Below are 19,110 nucleotides of genomic sequence, written 5' to 3'. Positions count from 1 at the left end.
AGCAACAGATTTTCAGATTAGAATATACAATCTTGGGGGCGCCTGGGTGGCACAGCGGTTGAGCGTCTGCCTTCGGCTCAGGGCGTGATCCCGGCGTTATGGGATCGAGCCCCACATCAGGCTCCTCTGCTATGAGCCTGCTTCTTCCTCTCCCACTCCCCCTGCTTGTGTTCCCTCTCTCGCTGGCTGTCTCTATCTCTGTCAAATAAATAAATAAAATATTTAAAAAAAAAAAGAATATACAATCTTGAAACTTCACTTTGATAAACTTTAGGACAAAAAATTCCTGATGGAATTGTTTGCTAAAAATTGGTTTATTACCCATACATGATGGAGTTCATAATATTGCTAATGTTGGCTTAATGTCATAAACTGTGCCTTATAATTGCATGGTTAGATTTTGTGAGAAACTGTAGAACAGTAGCTGTCAACCTTTTAGATTTTGATTCCTTTCTTTAAACCAAGCTACACACTGAATCACACGTGTCTGAGAGACTCAGGAGAGCTTCCCTGTCTGTAGTGGGGGTTGACCTAAGCCCAGCAGCACTGAGGGACTTCCACTAAGCACAGTGCAGACTCCACTGCTCCCACACCCAAGTTTAGGGAGAGGACCATAATGGTGGTTCACAGACAGATAATCAAGCAGAGTAATTCTAGATTGAATCTAGTTCTTGTTAGTGGGGCTTATCAACCAGTGGAGTTCTTTGAAAGAGAAGTCTATGGCATCACTTCAGAGTAGCATATCTCTGTCCTGGAAATCACCTGTCACTGTATAAAATTGTCCTTAATGTTTCTGTTTCCTTTTCCTGACCATTCTGCTCTCCCTTTCTTAAATCTACCTCTATCCTGGGGGAAGAGAGGAAAGATCAGAATTCAATTTGTTGTATTTAGGTGCTCCCAAGATACTCAAAAGGGAAGTAGAGATAGACAATCAATATATGGGTCTGGAGCTCAGAAGAGAGAATGTAAACTCCAAATAAAAACAGGTGAGAATTTCCACACTGAGATGGTAATGGAAGCCAAGGGCATGGCCAGGGAGGGATCACAGAAAAGGGCCTGACTGAGCTTGAGGAGGCCAGCAGTCAAAGGCTGAGTAGAGGAGGATGAATGTATATGGAGGCCAAGGAGAAAAGCTAGGAGAGTGTGGTATCCTGGAAACCAAGTGAGAATAGTGCTCCAACAAGAAAGAGGTCTGGTGCTGAATGCTGCTGAGAAATTTTAAGGGAATGAAGTTTTAAAATGTCTACAAGATTTAACAGCATGATGGTCACTAGTAATCTCCAGAATTAAGTCTTCTATCCTTTGTGGTCATTCTTCATGACTGAAAATTCTTTGAGAACAGACCTCTTGAATAGAGCTCCACATCCTCCTATATTGCTTTTCCCTTAAGAAATGGCCAATGAACATTTGCTATATTGTAAACTTGCCGGATACACTTGAAGCTTTTAAGGCACAGTGGGAGTGGGGGTGATGGAACCGTTCTATACCCTGTGGACCATTGTTAAAACTCATAGAACTGTACACCTCAAAATAGTCTGTTTTATTGCATCTTAATTTTTTAAAATGTTTTTAAATAGTAATGGTAACAAACTTTTACATCATGGTGGGCTCTTGGGGGTTTATTATAAATTAGTCACCATACAGTACATCCCCAGTTTATAAATTGAATCTTTAAATCTTATTTGTATTTCCTAAATAGTCCTTTGTGTTAACAAGAGTTAATGAAATACTGATAATTGAATAAAAACAACTAAATTTTTAGAGTATTTAAGAGAAATACAGAAAAGTTCCAATAGAAAATTTATGAAAATGCATCTGTAATCTTAGCTGATACTAAAAGAAAGGAAAAAGAAAGCAATAACAAAATCTCTATTGTCTCACCTTTTTACCAGACAGGAATGGGTCACTTGCGTGTTACAAAAGATGGTCTTCGCCTAGAAGGAGAATCGGAATTCTTATTCCCATTGTATGCCAAGGAAATACACTCCAGAGTGGTAAGAAAATGATGAAACATTTAATTATTTTGTGTTTTATGATAAATAATTGTTAAGCACAGAAATTGAACATATTTCAGAAGAGGTTTTTAGAATGTATACATGTACACACATTGATGTTATACTTTATAAAAAGCTTGGCTAGAAGGTTGTTAAATATATTTCTGACATGTAATATCAGAACAGACACCTTGAATAGAGCTTTTCCATTATCCAATGGAAAAGATTCCATTTTCATGTGCTTCAGATCTGAATTTGGTGGCCTCGGTAATTTAGGCCATAATAAAAAAGGTTTGGTAATTAAAATCTTTATCGAAAATAATCTAAACTTCTTTTAGTGCAGGTAATTTAAATACACTTTTTTGAGGCATTTAAATTTATCTGAAAAGCTTAGAAAGAAATTAGTTTCGTAGTAGTGTGTTCTGTACTAATTATGCTAACTACAGATTATGGTCCAGTAGGATTCTCCATAAATAGATTAGACATCCCCATTAAATAATTGTGTGCCTTTATAAATAAATCTGCTTCAATATTATCTTCATTTACTTCCATGGAATTTATAACAAGTAGAGCCAAGCATAAAATACAGTCAGTTTTTGTAATATGTTCTATTTTGCTTTAAATGATGCTCTGGACTTTGTAGTAAAAAACATTTTGCTAAATTACTGATTAGGTGGCATTATCCCAACAAAATGTTAAACTTCAGCCAGCTATAACTTACCAATTGTATGAAGAGGGCACTTTTCATTTTCCTGTCATATTTCTAGGTATGAAAGGATATGTCAATATCTCTTACATACAGAGACTCTTCCAGCTACTCTAGGGCAATTGGAAAGGATGCAAAAGTCCAACCACTGAGAACACATGTGGTCTTAGAGGTGAACCGCACCCCTACATGGACATCAGAACAGTCACCAAGCTCTACTACCAAATATGGACTGCCAAGGAGAGAGTCTAGAAAGTGCAAAGCACATAAGTAGCTCTTAGGCACTACTGTAGTACTTCTGATAATGTCTCACTTGACAGTGGGAGCAGGCAAATGACCTGGAATGTGACAGGCTGATGCATGCATAAGCCCAATTTTATGAGCTTCTTCAGATAATACACTTACATTGATCGTGATGGCATTTCAGTGTATAAAATATCCCTGTCATATGGAAACGTGACATATGGGAATGAATCCACGCTTTTGTAAAAGGGGAGGTCAGATGTGAGCAAAGAATTTAAATATTAGAACTTAGCCATTTTCCCCCCACAGTTATGTTGGCTGATCCCTTATCATATTTTTGAAGATATAAGACTGGTAGAATAGCCTGGTGATTGAAACCAGATGATTGGTTCATAGCAAATTTAATATTCTGGATTTAATAATACTTTTAGTTATACTTAACAGATTTTTTTCATCTCCAGTATACTTTAAAAAAAACAGCAAAATTGTGGAAATTATTTTAGATAATCGTGTATTAAAGTCTTAGAACAAGGTGTTGATGCAATATGTCAATTGATACATATAATTACAGAAACATTTGGAATAATATTATGTGATCACAGAGATAGTATATGGTAACAAATATGGCTTTCCAATAATAGGATTAACTGAACAAAATTATGTTTTGTATTTGCTGTATGCACTAATATATTAGTTACATTTCCTTTTCAAAAATGAGTCTAGGAAGTAATTTTCCATAAAACTACAGAAATGAATTTGTAAAATTTGACACATATTCATTTATCTATATTGCTGAGGTGAGAGAATGTCTTTGTTATAAATACAGTTCAACATGGTACTCTGGCTTCTAACATGTGATTACTCTTCACAATTAATGCATGAAGTCCTGTCAAGATCGTGCTTGGAGCTCATGATTTAAAACCATCCACCCTGCCCATTGACCTAAACACATAGCAATTCGATATTCGATAAAACAAAAAGGTTGTTTTAGAAACATATAGAAATAGTCAAAGATGAAATGAGGCCGAAACACACAGTGGTAAAGCTTTACTTGAAATGATTGTCTTTGAAGTTTACAATCACAGAGAGCAGCAGAGGCAGCTTACCACCAAAGCCCACAGAGGAACAGAGACCAAAATGTCACCTGATGGGACTGCTTGGGACTCCAGCCCGACCTACTGCATGAGACAGCAATGAAAGGCAGAAAAGAGTTGCACCTACTGCCCAGGCTTGAATAAAGCTATATATCTGTGGGATGGAATCCATAAAGATGCCAGACCAAGACTCAAATGTCACTGAGGACACAAGCCTTGAGCCACCATAAAAGACTGAGAAAGATGGCGGTCTGAATGAAAATAATAGTAAAGCCTTTAGACAGGCTGCATGAGTCCAGAAGTTAAAATGCATCACACGGGGAGCTTGAGACTGAAACTTGAAACCACATAAGGAAAACTCCGTCTAAAAAACGGATACCAACTAAACTCTACAAAAAAGAGAATTAATTCCAACTAAGTAAAAATAATCATTCTGAAACTGGCTGGAAAAGCACGCCTAAGAATCTCACAGAGATAAAGCTAGTTTTGAGTAGCTTTTATTAAAAGAACAAGAAATTATAAAATCAAAACAGGTAATACAAGACAGAAATAATAGGGAACAGACTTACCCGCTTTTATTAAACAACTGAAAAACTTGAGAAAGTATACGAAACAATGGTTTTTGCTGTGGTCTGGAAGTCACAAGTTAAAATCTAACCCCTAAGGTGATGGTACTAGGAGGTGGGGCTTTGGGGAGATGAGATCATGAGGACAGAGCCCTCATGATGGGATTAGCGCCCTTACCAGAGTGGCAGAGAGAGCTCCCTCACCTCTCTTCCACCATGTGAGCTGGAAGGCACCTTCTGTGAAGCAGAAAGTGAGTCTCATGGGACACCACATCTGCCGGCACCATGATCTTGGACTTCCAGTCTCTAGAACTGTGAGAAAGAAGTTTTTATTGTTCATAAGCTACCCAGTCACTGCTATTTTGTGATAGAAGCAAAATGGAGTAGGGTGGTTTTCAAATATTGGACAGTGGCAGTCAGGATAGTTATCTCTGAGAGAAGGAACAAAGGAGATGAGCCCTAGGACTGCCCGAGTTTACTGCCTCGAGAGAGTTTGTAAGGCCACCGTGAGGGAGGGGACCAGTCCAAAGCCAGGTGTTCTCCCCAAGTTAAGAAGATACGGTTGGGAGTCCAAGGAGAAGCAGCTAACCTGAAGTTCACAGGGTAGAGTACCAGGGAGGAAGGGGCTTCTACCCCTGAGAGACTCCAGAGATTGTAAGAGGTGCCCCCCCTTCACCACCCTGCACACTGAGGCTAGAGGAAAGAAATGGGTAAACTGTTAACTCTTACTACACTAGTTATTTTTGAACAGTGCAAAAATAAGGATTAAGGTCACATCATTGGATAAATCATGAGTTGCTGATAGATCCGTTCCCCAAAGCAATTTGGAGAATTTCGAACATGCCCGAGTTACAAAGCACTCCTGAAACTTCTTCCCTTCTCAAAAATCACATTATTCGCTGCAACTTTGGAAGATATTTGATTCCCTCTGAATGGAACATAAACCCATCTGAATCCAACTGCCAAATTGTTGCATACTTTTTGAAGAAAATTGTTTATTTAAAAAAAAATGATCTATAAAACAAAACCACCCAAGAGCCGTGATACCTAAAAAGGCACTTATGTGCACATTACACCATTTTATCTTTCAACAAAAAATTCAAAAAACGCAGGCATCTGACAAATTTTAAAAGCTCTTTTGAAATTGTGAAAAGACTTTACAGTTTGAAAATAAATGACGTGGTATTTACTGTAGATGAACTAACTATTCTCTGATTTATCTTCCAAAACTATATCATGTCTTGGACATAAATAATAAGAAATGAAATTTTAATTCCTTGGGATAGAAAAAACACTGATTAAAACTTGATGATTTTAGATCTTCACCTTGAGAATGAATTTGGTACATAGTGGCCAGTGCATACAAGCAGCAGAAACCCATAAGAGTATTATAATTTATGGGAAAAAAAACTTAGGACAGTAAGGAAATGAATTTTGCCACCAACCACATGAGCTTAGAAGAAGATCCTGAGCCTGGACTGAATCTTCAGCCCTGCAGTTCCCCTGAGATGCTGAACAGGGAACCACTGGTACGTTCTGCTTGGACTCCTGACCCACAAAACTATGATATAATAAATGTGTGTTGTTTTAAACCTTGAGGGGGAAGTACATTTATTTATTCTTTCAACATAATATAATCCAGGATTTGAAAATACTGTATAGGGCCATAGGATCTGTGACAATGGAGAAATTATCTCTTATAAATCTTAAATTTATATGTGAATATAAAGATGAATCATTTTAAATAATATGTACTTGTCAACTTTTGTAAACACCTTTTAGGACTCATCTCTGCTTCTGCAGTCAACTCAGAATGTGACTGTCAATGCACGTAACTCTGAAGGAGAGGTCACGGGCAGATTAAAAGTGGGTGAGTCCAACTTCACAGTGTTTGGCATGTGTGTGGTCCGTGGAGAGCTGTAGTGAACGGATGCATTTTCCTCTTTTAAAGTATTCAAAGTTATTTATGAACAATTAAAGCATGAATTTTCTAAATATCATGCTGTGTTGACCACAGAGAATAATTGGCATCACAGGGGAGACAGTCTGAAGTATTTTAATTAAAGTTATTTTGATTCTAAGAAATAGAGGACCACTCAAGGTGGTAAAAGAAACATAATGATTATTGCAGAATGCAAAAGAATCTGAGACCAAAGGAAAGGAACCAAAATAGCTGGCCTCAAAAGAACAGAGGGGCTCTTGGTGACTCAGTGGGTTAAGCATCCAACTCTTGATTTCAGCTTGGGTCATGATCTCAGAGTCATGTGATCGAGCCCTGTGTCAGGCTCCATGTGCAGCAAGGAGTCTGCTTGTCCGCCCATCCAACCAGCTAAAACCAGAGAGTGAGCTCACCCAAGAGTGAGATCACATGGAATAAAAAGGATCAGAAAGAAAGAACATAGATGGAAGAAATGACAAAAGAGCAAACCACCTAGTGAAAGGAATATATATACATTCTCTACGCTATCAGCAGTCTATAGATGTGCCAAATCTAAGAAATTGGGTGGCCCTTTGGGTTATGGGAAGACAGAAGAATAGTATCCAGCCAACACAAACTGGTAATTTTCAGTGTCTCTTTTTTAATGGCTGTTTTTACAAAACAGAATGATGTTACATTGGGAACTACAGCCATATAATTAGCCTGATGTTTCTCTTTATCATGCTAATGCGGGAGTTCCATATTTTATGTTCTTTAATCTTTATAACTTATTCTAAATAATGGATCATATTTCTCTTTTGCTTAGATGTTTGTTTGATCACTAAATCCAGTGAAATTTTCAGTGGGTATAGAGACAAATCTGAGTTTATCCAGCATACATGTTCTTGAAACTTGTCTAAATCAAATCATATTTTCTTGATAAATTATGTAGTATTATGATTTATTTTTTACCATCATTTCATAAAATTCTTTGACTGTAGCTTTTAAGTGTTTGAGAGATTTTTGCTCATCTTTGTCATGTGTTTGACATTTATTGGGTGCCTATGTGCTACTTTCTAGATGATGTCAAGTAAGTAATAACATATAAATACTATGCATGTCTCTCTTAGGAGCTCCAAAAGTAAAAGATTGCCTTTATAGTCTTATAAAAATGATTTAATATAAATACCTCCTCATCTAATTCTTTGTTGAATGTGGATTTTCATATATCGTACAAGAGAGTTAGACATAATATAAATCTCTCTCCAATTGCATGAGTGAAAAAACTGAAGCACCAGAAAGTGCTCAAGAACACGCAGCCATATAGCAGAAAAAGCCAAATCAGGGGGTAGTAGAAATTAGCAGTTAGCAGGAATTAGTCGTTAGTAGAAAAAGCAAACCCCGGGACTTAATTCCCTCAGCCAGGAGTATAGCACTCCCTCTCTCCAATCAGATTTCCATAAATTATGGCACACCAGTAACCACCCTAGTTCCTGCAAATACCGTTACCATTTTTGTCACCAACAAATGTACTTAAAAAAAAAAAGAAAAAGATAAAAACAAAAAACTTTCCCATTAGAATTTCATTAGTTTAAACTGTTAACCTTAAATCTCTAGTTTTAACCTTGGTGTTTCATGCTTGGTATAGTGTTAAAACTAGTGATTTCTTAATAAACTTTGGTTAGAAAACCTCTGTTATATTAAGGACCTTGAACCAGGGAATATGACTCAGCTCAACAAGGTTGTTTTCAAGAAAATGATTTCCCACAGTCACAGTCATTCCAGCCTCATATTTCCTGGAAGACACTAAATTTAGACAACATGATATTAAAATGTAATTTATGTGAACAAGCCAAATTAATCCCACTTAATTAAAATAAACAATTTATTACTAAACCACTGGGGGAGGGGGGAAATGGCAACCAATACAGTCAAAACCAAAAGTCTTAAATCCCAAAAGAAATCAAACGTTGACAAGCAAGCAATAATAGCTAGCATTTCAAATCCTTGAACTGAAAGATACCAATCCATAGCAACCGTAATGGAATCTTCCTAATTAGAAGTGCAGCTCTGGTTACCACAGTTAATTTTCTTTTGATTTCAAATAACAGAAATGAATTCTGGTTAACTTAATAAGACACGCCCAGGAAGTTTGCAAGCTGCACTCTGATGGGAAGGTCGGGTTTGGCAGTTGGGTTTTCTGAGAACGTAGCCAGGCTGCAGCCAGTGCATCCTGCGAAGCACCAGCTTTCCGGAAACTAGCAGTAGGTACAGAATTTGAGGAGGAGCCCTGACCTCTACCTTGAGGGATCTCTATAGCTTTCTAGTCCCTACCAATCCAAGTGGAGCTTTTCAAAAATCAACCAAATAAACCCAGTGGGGAAGCTGATAACGTTTATGGCACCACTTGGTCACTGCCACCCAGACATCAAGGTCATTTTCCTGGGTGCTGAAAGACACCCAATGGTACAATCACACTGTCTTAGATCCAGGTCTTTGAATAGCAAAGCGGAGAAATAAGAATCTCATCAATCCATCAAGTTTGTTAGGGCTCTTGGAACTTCTGCATTGCCATGATAAACCTCTGCAAGAGACTTTATATACTCAGAACATGACTAATATAAAGAATAAAATGAAAAACAGAAGAATAAAGTGAATATAGTATTGCTGAATTTCATGCATGCTCTATTACGGGACAGTGGTGCACCTGTAGCCAAGCTATCTTTGGATGTAATGATTGAACTCAGGGGAAGAAACATTAGAAATGAGGCCAAAAATACCAGCGTTATCCCAGGTGCATCTTTCTCTGAAGTCACCAAGACATTGCTGCTTTGAAATCCTTCCTAGGGAAACAGGAGAAGGGGGGCAGTGACTCAGAATCTGAAGATGAAGGACCCTCTGGTGCAGTGTGCCTCAGGGAAGAGAAGCTTCGAACACAAGGTTGCAATAGGCTGTGAATGTAAGAGTGGACTCACAAGACAAAAGCAGAACAATAACTGAGGTGTTGGACTTTTCAGCCATTCACTTGATTAATGATCCCCCAGGTTTAGCAAATAAATTACTAAAGCACACAGCATGTTCTTAGAAGACATTTGAAATGAGGGTGATCCTTAGGGACCTTATCTCCAGATTGGTGGAATTCATGGGACTTTTTCTCTTTAACTTTGACCCTTTGGTGCAGAGGTTTCTGCAACCCCTTCAAAGAGAAGTAACCAAGAGTCTTCTGTTTGCCACACAAGCATATCATCATTGCTCAAAACTGAGGCCAACAATTTTGTAACTGACAAAAAGTCTAGGGAAGTCATGACAGTAGTAAGCAATGCTATTAGAGATAGCAGCTCGATGTCCTCTGGCCGAGACCCCTCCAAGATCTGGCCCAGTGTAAAACACACAAAGAGAAGACTGTGATGACATCTCTTAGAATTTGATTCAGCTCTCTGAGCACTATATCCTCAGATGTTGCAGAAGAAATTCTGGGGTTAGCCTACAAAGGTCTTGAGAGAAGCAAGAGTGCAAAGGAGTGCCTGGGTTGGCACAGTCGGTTGAGTGTCCAACTTTTGATTTTGGCTCAGGTCATGGTCTCAGAGTTGTGAGACTGAGTCCCACATTGGGCTCTGCACTCAGCAAGGAGTCTGTGTGAGATTGTCTCCTTCTCCCTCTTTCTCTTCCACTCTCATGCTCTCTCTCCTCTAAAATAAATAAATCTTAAAAAAAAAAAAGGCAAGAGTGTGAGAATATGGAGAATTCAATACTAGGTTGCATTTCTGGAACAGACATTCTAGAATTGAGAAACAGGAAGAGAATAACAAAGATGGGTGGGAAAGTACCAGTCTTGGGGAGAGGAGGATGCTTATGGTGAATGGGTTAACATGCACTATTTCCTGAAGAACAGCAGGAACTTGCCAAGAATCTGCCCAACATGCTCACAGAGGAGCAGAAAGCCAAAAATGCTGCCCTCAGAACTAGGCAGATTCTAACCCAGAAAGACTTCCAGAAAATCCACTTGGATTTTCCTCCAGCTGAGGAAAAAATACAGTGCTGCCCCAGGAAACTCAAAAATGAAATATACTGAAATACCATCATTGGTCCCAGAGACAAGTGACTTCCACTTCAGGACATTGAAGTTTTCGTAAGAGCCCAAGTCTGTAGAGCAGACAAGATTAGCAACTGCAGTGGCTGGAAAGACAGACAGGGAACAGTATGTTAGGAAGAAAACCCAAATGAACCCACTTTCTAGTTCCACAGAAGAGAAAAGAAAAAAGACAAAGGAGAAGACTTTTATGACAAGCCATTATAGCCAAAGTGCCCAGTCCAAAAAATAGGTGTTCCCTCAGAGAAAAGCTGACGCTACAAGATGCACGTTTGAAAAAGAAGAGATATGAATGAATTCCTTCCCAAGCAAGTTTCCCATCCTGGGGATAATGTTAAATTTATATAATTTCTCTGAAAAATACTAAATCAAAAAATATTTATGTTTTAAAGTCCCAAAGTACTACATTTTGAAAACTTTATAGTAAAAAAAATTTTTAAGGAACTTTTTGAAGGAAAATACAATGTTTATTTGGGAGGATGTGCGGAGGGGTGAAGGATGCCTGCAACATTACTGCGTCAGAGCTATACAAAAAGATATAGTCAGAGACGTGTCAAAATCTCACGAAGGTACATATATACACTCTTGTTGACCCAGTAATCCCACTTCTAGGGATCTACCCTGAAGATACCACCCCAACCAAACAAAATACATGTGTAAAGTTTATTCTTTGTGGCAATATTTCTAATAACAAAGCATTGGAAACCACTTACATATCCATATGTCTGGACGAATGGCTGGATAACCACAGTACATCCACGTGACAGAGGACCGTGCATCTGTAAAAAAGGAGGAGGAAGTTATCTAAGAATTGATATGGAGTAACTTCCAGGATGTATTGGTAAGCAATAGAAGTAAAGTGCAGAAGATTATTGTATGCCACCCTTCATGGAAGTAAGAATGGGATATAAAAAAAAAATACATGTGTTTACTCATTTATAAGCAAGAGAAATGAAGGAGAAACCTGAAATGCAGAGACTGGCTCCTTGCCGGGTGTGCGTGGGAAGAGGGTGGGGGATGAGCCTGAGGTAGAAAGGTTGAGGAAGAAGTCACACATCCAATTAAAGCTATCAAAGACTCTGTATGTCAGGAAAAACTTGGTTGTATTTTCACTTGCAAAAACCCACCAACATAACTGGTCAGAAACAAAAACTTCCTTTATTTATTTCCTTCATTTTTCACCTCCTTCTTTGTACCACAGTCTTTCATTGAAAACTTTACTTTACCAAATAGTTATTTTTATCACCAAGGCAGAACATGAATTTTATTTCTTAAAGAACTCTGCTGCAAAAGAGGATTATTTGCTTAACTCTAATCACTGTTCAGCTAGGTCAATAAAAACTAGTAGAATATTAATAAAATTTAAAAGACTACTTAGAAAATCAGTGAAAGAGATGATTATCCCTGTGATTATGGGCTTGTCATCACTTGGAGAATAGTGTTTTCTGAAGTGGAAACATGTTTAAATTTAACGTTCAATGTCTCTTTGTTTTTAATAAAGCAAGGATGGAATTTTATTCACCTCTGTGCCTTTGCTCAAGTATTTCCCTCTGCCTGGTGTGCCTCATTCTCCCTTCATCAGGGAAACAGAAACTCTTTCTACAAGTTCAGCTCAGACATCATTTCCCAGGATACCATTCCTGACCCCCAAGGATAGACCAGGGATTCCTGTTACGGTTCTCATTGAACGCTGCCTTCCTTGTATCACAGCACTTCCCAAATTGTCCTGGAACTAAGTTCATATGCTTTTTTCTTCAGTGGACTAGGAACTCCTATAAGTTGTGAGCTACATCCCACTTGTTTATCTATCCTCAATTCTTAGCACAGAACCTTGAACATAAAAAAACATGCCATAAGTTTGTGCTGAATGGTACAGACTCACTTTTTTACATTTTCTTTTTTCTAATGTTTGTTTGTTTATTTATTTATTTATTTATTTTAGTAATCTCTACACCTGATGTGGTGCTCAAACTCATGACCCTGAGATCAAGAGTCACATTTTTGCCTTTTCTTTGCCTTGAGTAAGGGTTTATATGTCTTTGCTACTCATGAAAATTATTTTCCTAAAGTCATTGACTGTTTCATCACCATATAGGAACCAGTGGTTACAGAAAAAATGTCAGTCATGTAGTTGAACCCCTTTTACTTAATAAAGCCTCCTAGAACTGTTACATGAATCTCCAGTAAGCTCAACAGTGAAGTCTGACTGGATAAATTATTCCAGGTTTTTTTCTCCTTGTCAATTTTAAACAGCCATAGCTTCATATTTGTCATGTATTGCAAAGCAGCATTGATATGATGACTATGTAAAATATAGCAGTGACACAGAAGAGGTGAATGGTGATGCTGAGTCCCTTAGTGACTGAGTCTGGGTGAAAGTGCAGAAGAGCAGAAATATAGGCAACTATCCAAAAATAAAGTACAGCTTCCTTAAGGGAAAGAAGATTAAGACATAGAGGAAAAATAGAGGAAAAATGAGTTCCATTTTATAATGGCCTCTCACACACATACACACACACACAGAGATGTATTTAAATGAAGAATCACTGAAGGCTTTTGCAATAACAGTTAATGAAATAAACTAAGAATATGTTGGTAACCATACCCAAAACTGGTTAATGTATTCACTGAAGAACTTCTATTTAATTTCTGGTTAGGTATCCATCAACTCTAATGAGAACTGGGAGTGATGTAAGGAAACACACACAAAGACTCTACGATATGCATTTTCTCAATAAACTACTCTCCCAAGTAAGACTATAAAACTAGCATACAAAAGAGTTAGGGAACATGTGTAGTTCTTGAGTGAAAGCAGAGAGCTGAGTTCTGGAGAGATTAATCCATTATGCTGCCAGGGTTAGAAAGATTGGAAGCACAAAGATGAATTAGGAAACAAAATGGTGTACACCTGAAAGTGGGCAAGGAAAATTGAACAAGGTCACTTTTGCTCTTGAGGGCACAGTATCCCCAGTGCCCAGCACATGGGAGCACCCACTAAAACTTTGCTGAGCAAATAATGAGTTGGCAGGCATTGAGTCTAAAACTCATCTGATAAGATGAAACTTGGAGGGGAAAGTGATGTCTCTGTCACTGAAATACAAAGAAGGAAGGTGTGAAAGAGACAAAAATGCCATAGGGAAGGGAAAGGACAGAAGCTTGAAGATGTTCTTCCTTGATGATATCTGTTTTCTCCAGGGGTAAGAGGTGAGGACCTCTCCTGAGGATAAGGGCAGAGGAGGGAATCTGAGTATGATTCATCTTCTCGGTTGACTTTGGCCATTGAAGTGAGCCATTCATAAAATGGTCTTTCACAAATCTCGTGTTTCCAGAATATAAAATCCTTAGTTGGCTAATACTTGAAAAATTACAAATTTAAATAATCTGAGTAGAAGAAATATGTTATTTTGGGCAAGTTGTAAACTTGAAAAAATTAACTTTTAGATGACTTATCCATTCGTATACTTGATCTAGATTGACGCATTTTTTTGGTTCTGTTTTTTTAATTTTTTTATTTGAGTATAGTTGACACACAGTGTTGCATTCGTTTCAGGTGTACAACATAGAGATTCAGCATCTCTATACATTATGCTTTGTAGATTAGCACATATTTGACACAATTTTAATACAGATTTAGGCTTAGAACTTAAAAAGTTTAATCACAGAATTAGAAAGAACTATTGGTAACAGATTTTATATATTTAGCAATTTGGTGTTGCTGGGTGACATGACATGTAAAAATAGAGATTTTGAAACTACATATAGTAAACCCTTCATAATAAACTGTTTTAATGAATTGTTCAGGTCCCAAAATGGTAGAGGTCCAGAGTCAACAGTTTCAGATCAACTCCAAGGATGGCAAGCCACTGTTTACTGTCGATGAAAAGGAAGTTGTGGTTGGTACTGATAAACTTCGAGTAACTGGTATGTGATAACTTTTTTTAATTGAGATATAATGAACATATAATATTACATTCGTTTCAGGTATACAACATAATGATTTGATATCTGTATCTATTGTGAAATGATCACCACAGTAAATCTAGTTAACATCAATCACCACACATAGTTACAGATTTTTTTTTCTTGTGAGGAGAACTTTTATTTTTTTTTATTTTAATTGCGGTGTAGTTAACATACAGTGTTATATTAGTTTCAAGATCTATTCTTTTAGGAACTTACAAATATGCAATACAGCATTATTAACTATAGTCACCATGTTGTACATGACATCCCCAGGACTTATTTTATAACTAGAAGTTTGTACCTTTTGACCCCCTTTACCCACTTTGCCCAGCTCCACCCTCTGCCTCTGGCAACCACCAATCTGTTCTCTGTATCTGTGAGTTTGACTTCTTTTTTATATTCCACATGTAAGTGAGATCACACAGTATTTGTCTTTCTCTGGCTTATTCCACTTAGCATAATGCCCTCATAGTCTATCCATAGTTGCAAATGGCAAGATTTCCTTCTTTTTATGGCTAATATTCCTTTGCTTATATAAATATCACATTTTCTTTATCCATTTATATGTAGTTACTCTTGTAGTAACAATATTCCATAGAATACACTTCTACAAAAGCATGCTTTTCTTTTGGCAAGTTTACTCTGGAATTTTTCAGGCAGGTAAGAAAAAGCAGTTTGAATTTGTTGACTCTTCTTCATGGCATTTTTTAAAAAATTCTTGATACTCTCCTAGAAGAATGAAATCCTCCTCACAGATCTTTGCTCACTCTTTTCTTCCACCATATTGTAACCCTTTATCTCTTTCCAATTGGTGTAACTTATCATAAATTCCTCTAGTATCTCTTTCCCAAATGCCTTTTGCAAGAGAATCTTCTTCCAAGTGTCTTTTATTCTTATTGAATGAGGCACTTGGAGTCCCTCTATCTCTATAAAAACTTATTTCTCTTGGAAATAAAGACTGGATGGGGATCTGATAGAAATCACTTTTAGGACTGAAAAGAAGTTTTGTGAAAAAAAAATGTCCAGAACATGTTTGAAATGTACTTGCTAAGCTTCTGTCAAGATTATAAAACATTAGAAAGCAGATACCTGTTAAATTGATCCCAGTACTTTTCTGTACTATTCTGAAAACCAATGGCAACTTTATTCTTTCACACGGTATTACCAATACTCATAAATAAAAACTGGCTTAAGAAGTATGTTATCTGGCTTAAGAAGTATGTTATGCTGGACTAATAAATCATTGAACATTATATCAAAAACTAATGATGTACTATACCTTGGCTAATTGAATTTAAATTAAAAAAAAGACTCAATCTTCATAAAAAGTTTTATGTGATATATAATTCCTAACAAAACAAAATATAAGAATCATTACCTGTGTTGCAACATAACTAAGGCAGTAGGATCTGTTATTTTCTTACTAAAATAAAGGACACTAAGAATCTATTTAAAGGAAATTGATCATTTTCTTAAAAAAAAATGGCTAGCTGGCCCAGCAGTTTTGGTCATCAGAAATCTATTGCATCACACAAAGCTTATTGGCTTTCTAGATCTAGACTCTATTCCTATCTCAACAATTACTAGCCACATGACCACAGCAACTTCATCTCTTTTGGCTGCTTCCCCACTTTTAAAAGTGGATTGATGAGGTCTACTGTACTAGTGTTACTGAATTAAGTGGATTAGTATATGCAGAGGACAGCAGAGGTCTTGATAAAGTGTTATTGCACTGCAGGGCAATGAAATCTGTAGGGGACAGTCTAAGAAACAGGACAGATTGCTACAAACCCAAGCCATCCTACACAGGGCATTCCTTCAGTGAAACTTTTCATTGCCTAAGGCTCCTTCCAGACCTTGATGCTAATTTTAGTGGAACAGGTGAGAAAAGTTGATAAGCAACTGTATTATTTATTACCTGCATGTATGTATCAGAATCATCTGGAGGGCTTATCCCTAGAGTTTCTGATTCAGTAGGTCTGGAATGGGACATGAGAATCTGCATTTCTTATAAGTTCTCAGATGAGTGCTAGGGACCTGGAGAATCAGACTTGCCAGCGACTGAAAGAAGTGAAAATGAACAAAGAGGATGACTTGAAAGGTACTTCAAAGACCAACAATTTTGCTATCCCAAGATTAAAATATTCACCTTTGGGAAGATTGCCAGTGCCATGGATTTGACTGTTACGGTGGTTTTACTGCATATGTTAAAAATCACGTATGATTTCATATTGTGCCACTGTGGTAGGCAGGATTCTAAGAATGATCCCCAATGACCTCTGCCATTATAAAGTTCCCTTACCTCTGAGCATGGAAGGAATCTGTGAATATGGTGAGATATCGCTTCCATGATTATGTTATTTCTGTGGCAAAAGGAGTCTGTCCATCTGAGGATTCATTCTCAACGATCTACTCTAATCACATGGGCTTTATAAGCAGAGGGTATTCTCTGGCTGGTAGTACAAAGGGAAATCAGAGAAATTTGAAGTGCAAAAACGATTTTTTCTCTGTTGCTATATGAAGATGGAGGACAAGAAATGTGATGGCTTCTAGAATCTTAGGCACTAGACTGACAGCAAGAAAATCGTGCCTCACCCCTCAAACCACAGGGAACCGTATTCTGCCAATAATCTGACAATGTTTGGAACCAGATTCTTACCCAGACACTCCAGAAAAGAGCCCCGCATGGCTGACACTTTGATTTTGGCCTTGTGGTACCCTGAGCATAAAATCCAGCTAAGCCCACTGAGTAGGATTTCTGACCTAGAGAACTACGAGCTAACAAGTAGTTACTGTTTTAAGCATTTAAGTTTGTCATAATTTGTGACACAGAAAATTAATACAGCCATCACACATTCCAGCTGTTGGAAAAATTGCACTAAAAAACAAAACTTGATTTATTCTTTGTTCATTTTATATGATTTCATAGTTGCTATAATTATAACTAAGTTTTGCTAAATATAAAATACAATAAGAATATTTTTATAAACTTAAATTTTTAAAGATAAATTTCCATTAAAGCTTTTTTCCACTACTTACTATAAAAGTTTGGTCTTGATTTAAATGGATTGACTCCAAGTAGCCTTTGGAGTTTCTTGGAGCAGAAGCAGCAGCAGTTGAGAGCCAAGGATAGAAGACTTGATAAGAGAGACACAGCCAGTTTCACTCTGGGGACTGGGAAAGAAAATTAAATGCTTTGCTTCACTTTTCTCCTTCCTGGTTACTTACATAACTGCCCTAAGCATGAGATGTAAGAGCAGGGATCAAGCAGCTCTTTTTTTTAAGGTGGTGAACTCCAAATTCTTGACTTGTGCTAAGTCCTAATCTTGACTCTTGCATAAATAAATGTTTTCTTGTCATTATCTTTGTCTTAAGTACTCAAAGGATAAAATGAAACCTCTTTAATTCTTAAGCAGATTACATTTGCAGATGATATGACTTGTATGTAGAAAATCCCTTAAAGATTCAACCAAAAAACTGCTAGAGCTAATCAGCAATTTCAGTAAAGTTGCAAGATATAAAATCAACATGCAACAATCAGTTGAACCTCTATACACTGATAATGAAACATCTGAAAAAGAAATAAAACTATCCTGTTCACAATAGCATCAAAAATAATTTAAAAAATGAATAAATTTAGCCAAGGGACTAAAAGATCTATACAATGAAAGCTACCAGACTTTGTTGAAAGAAATTGAAGAAGGCACAAACAAATGGAAAGTCATCCCATATTCACGGATCAAAAGAATCAATAATGTGAAAATGTCCATACTACTCTAAGCCGTCTATAGATTCAACTCAATCCTTGCCAATATACCAATGACATTCTTCACAGAAATATAAAAAAACAGTTCTGAACCATAGAAGATCCCTAATAGCCAAAGCAATCTTGAGGGGAAAAAACAAAGCTGGAAGTATCACACTGATTTCAAACTGTACTACAAAGCTGTAGTAAGAAAAACAGTATGGTACTGGCATACCATAATAAATACAAAATAAATACATAGACCAATAGAACAGAATTGAGACCCCAGAACTAAACCCCCACGTATACAGTCAACTAATATTCAAAAAGGGAGCCAAGAACACCCAATAGGGAAAGGATGGTGTTGGGAAAGCTGGATAAATAGATGCAGAACAGTGAATTTGATATCTGTCTTACGCCGCTCACAAAAACTAACTCAAAATGGATCCAACACATGAACATAAGAGCTGATGTTGTACAACTCCTTGAAGAAAAACATAGAGAAGATTCTCAACACTAGGCTTGGCAATGATTTTTTGGACATGACACCAAAAGCACAAACAGCAAAAGCAAAACCCAACAAAAGGGGCTATGTAAAACTTAAGGCTTCTGCACAGTAAAATAAACAAATAAAATGAAAAACCAACCTACAAAGTGGGGGAAAGTTTTACAAACCATGTATCAGGTAAGGGGTTAATAGCTAAAGTATATAAAGAACTCATAAAAGTGAATAACAGTGAGAATAACAAAAACCTCATACAACTCAAAAATAAACCAAAAAACTCCAGATT

General features: G+C 37.1%; 1 protein-coding gene and 1 pseudogene across 4 annotated transcripts in view; both read left to right on the top strand.

The window, feature by feature from the left end:
• SGCG (sarcoglycan gamma) overlaps nt 1-19,110 on the top strand; it is a 137,078-nt gene that overhangs the window by 87,000 nt on the left and 30,968 nt on the right. For all 4 annotated transcript variants that reach the window (XM_087865238.1, XM_045797099.2, XM_045797102.2 and 1 more), the window contains 3 exons: nt 1,893-1,994; nt 6,386-6,473; nt 14,413-14,532. In XM_087865238.1, coding sequence (XP_087721364.1) covers nt 1,893-1,994; nt 6,386-6,473; nt 14,413-14,532 — 310 coding nt within the window. The remainder of the gene's footprint in view (nt 1-1,892; nt 1,995-6,385; nt 6,474-14,412; nt 14,533-19,110) is intronic.
• LOC123791787 (protein SDA1 homolog pseudogene) lies at nt 7,712-11,934 on the top strand (annotated as a pseudogene).

Source organism: Ursus americanus, chromosome 10, assembly GCF_024610735.1.
Source record: "Ursus americanus isolate L20-20 chromosome 10, mUrsAme1.1.p, whole genome shotgun sequence".
Classification (NCBI taxonomy): domain Eukaryota; kingdom Metazoa; phylum Chordata; class Mammalia; order Carnivora; family Ursidae; genus Ursus; species Ursus americanus.
The sequence above is the reverse complement of the archived record's forward strand: the minus strand, read 5'-3'. Positions and strand labels throughout refer to the sequence as shown.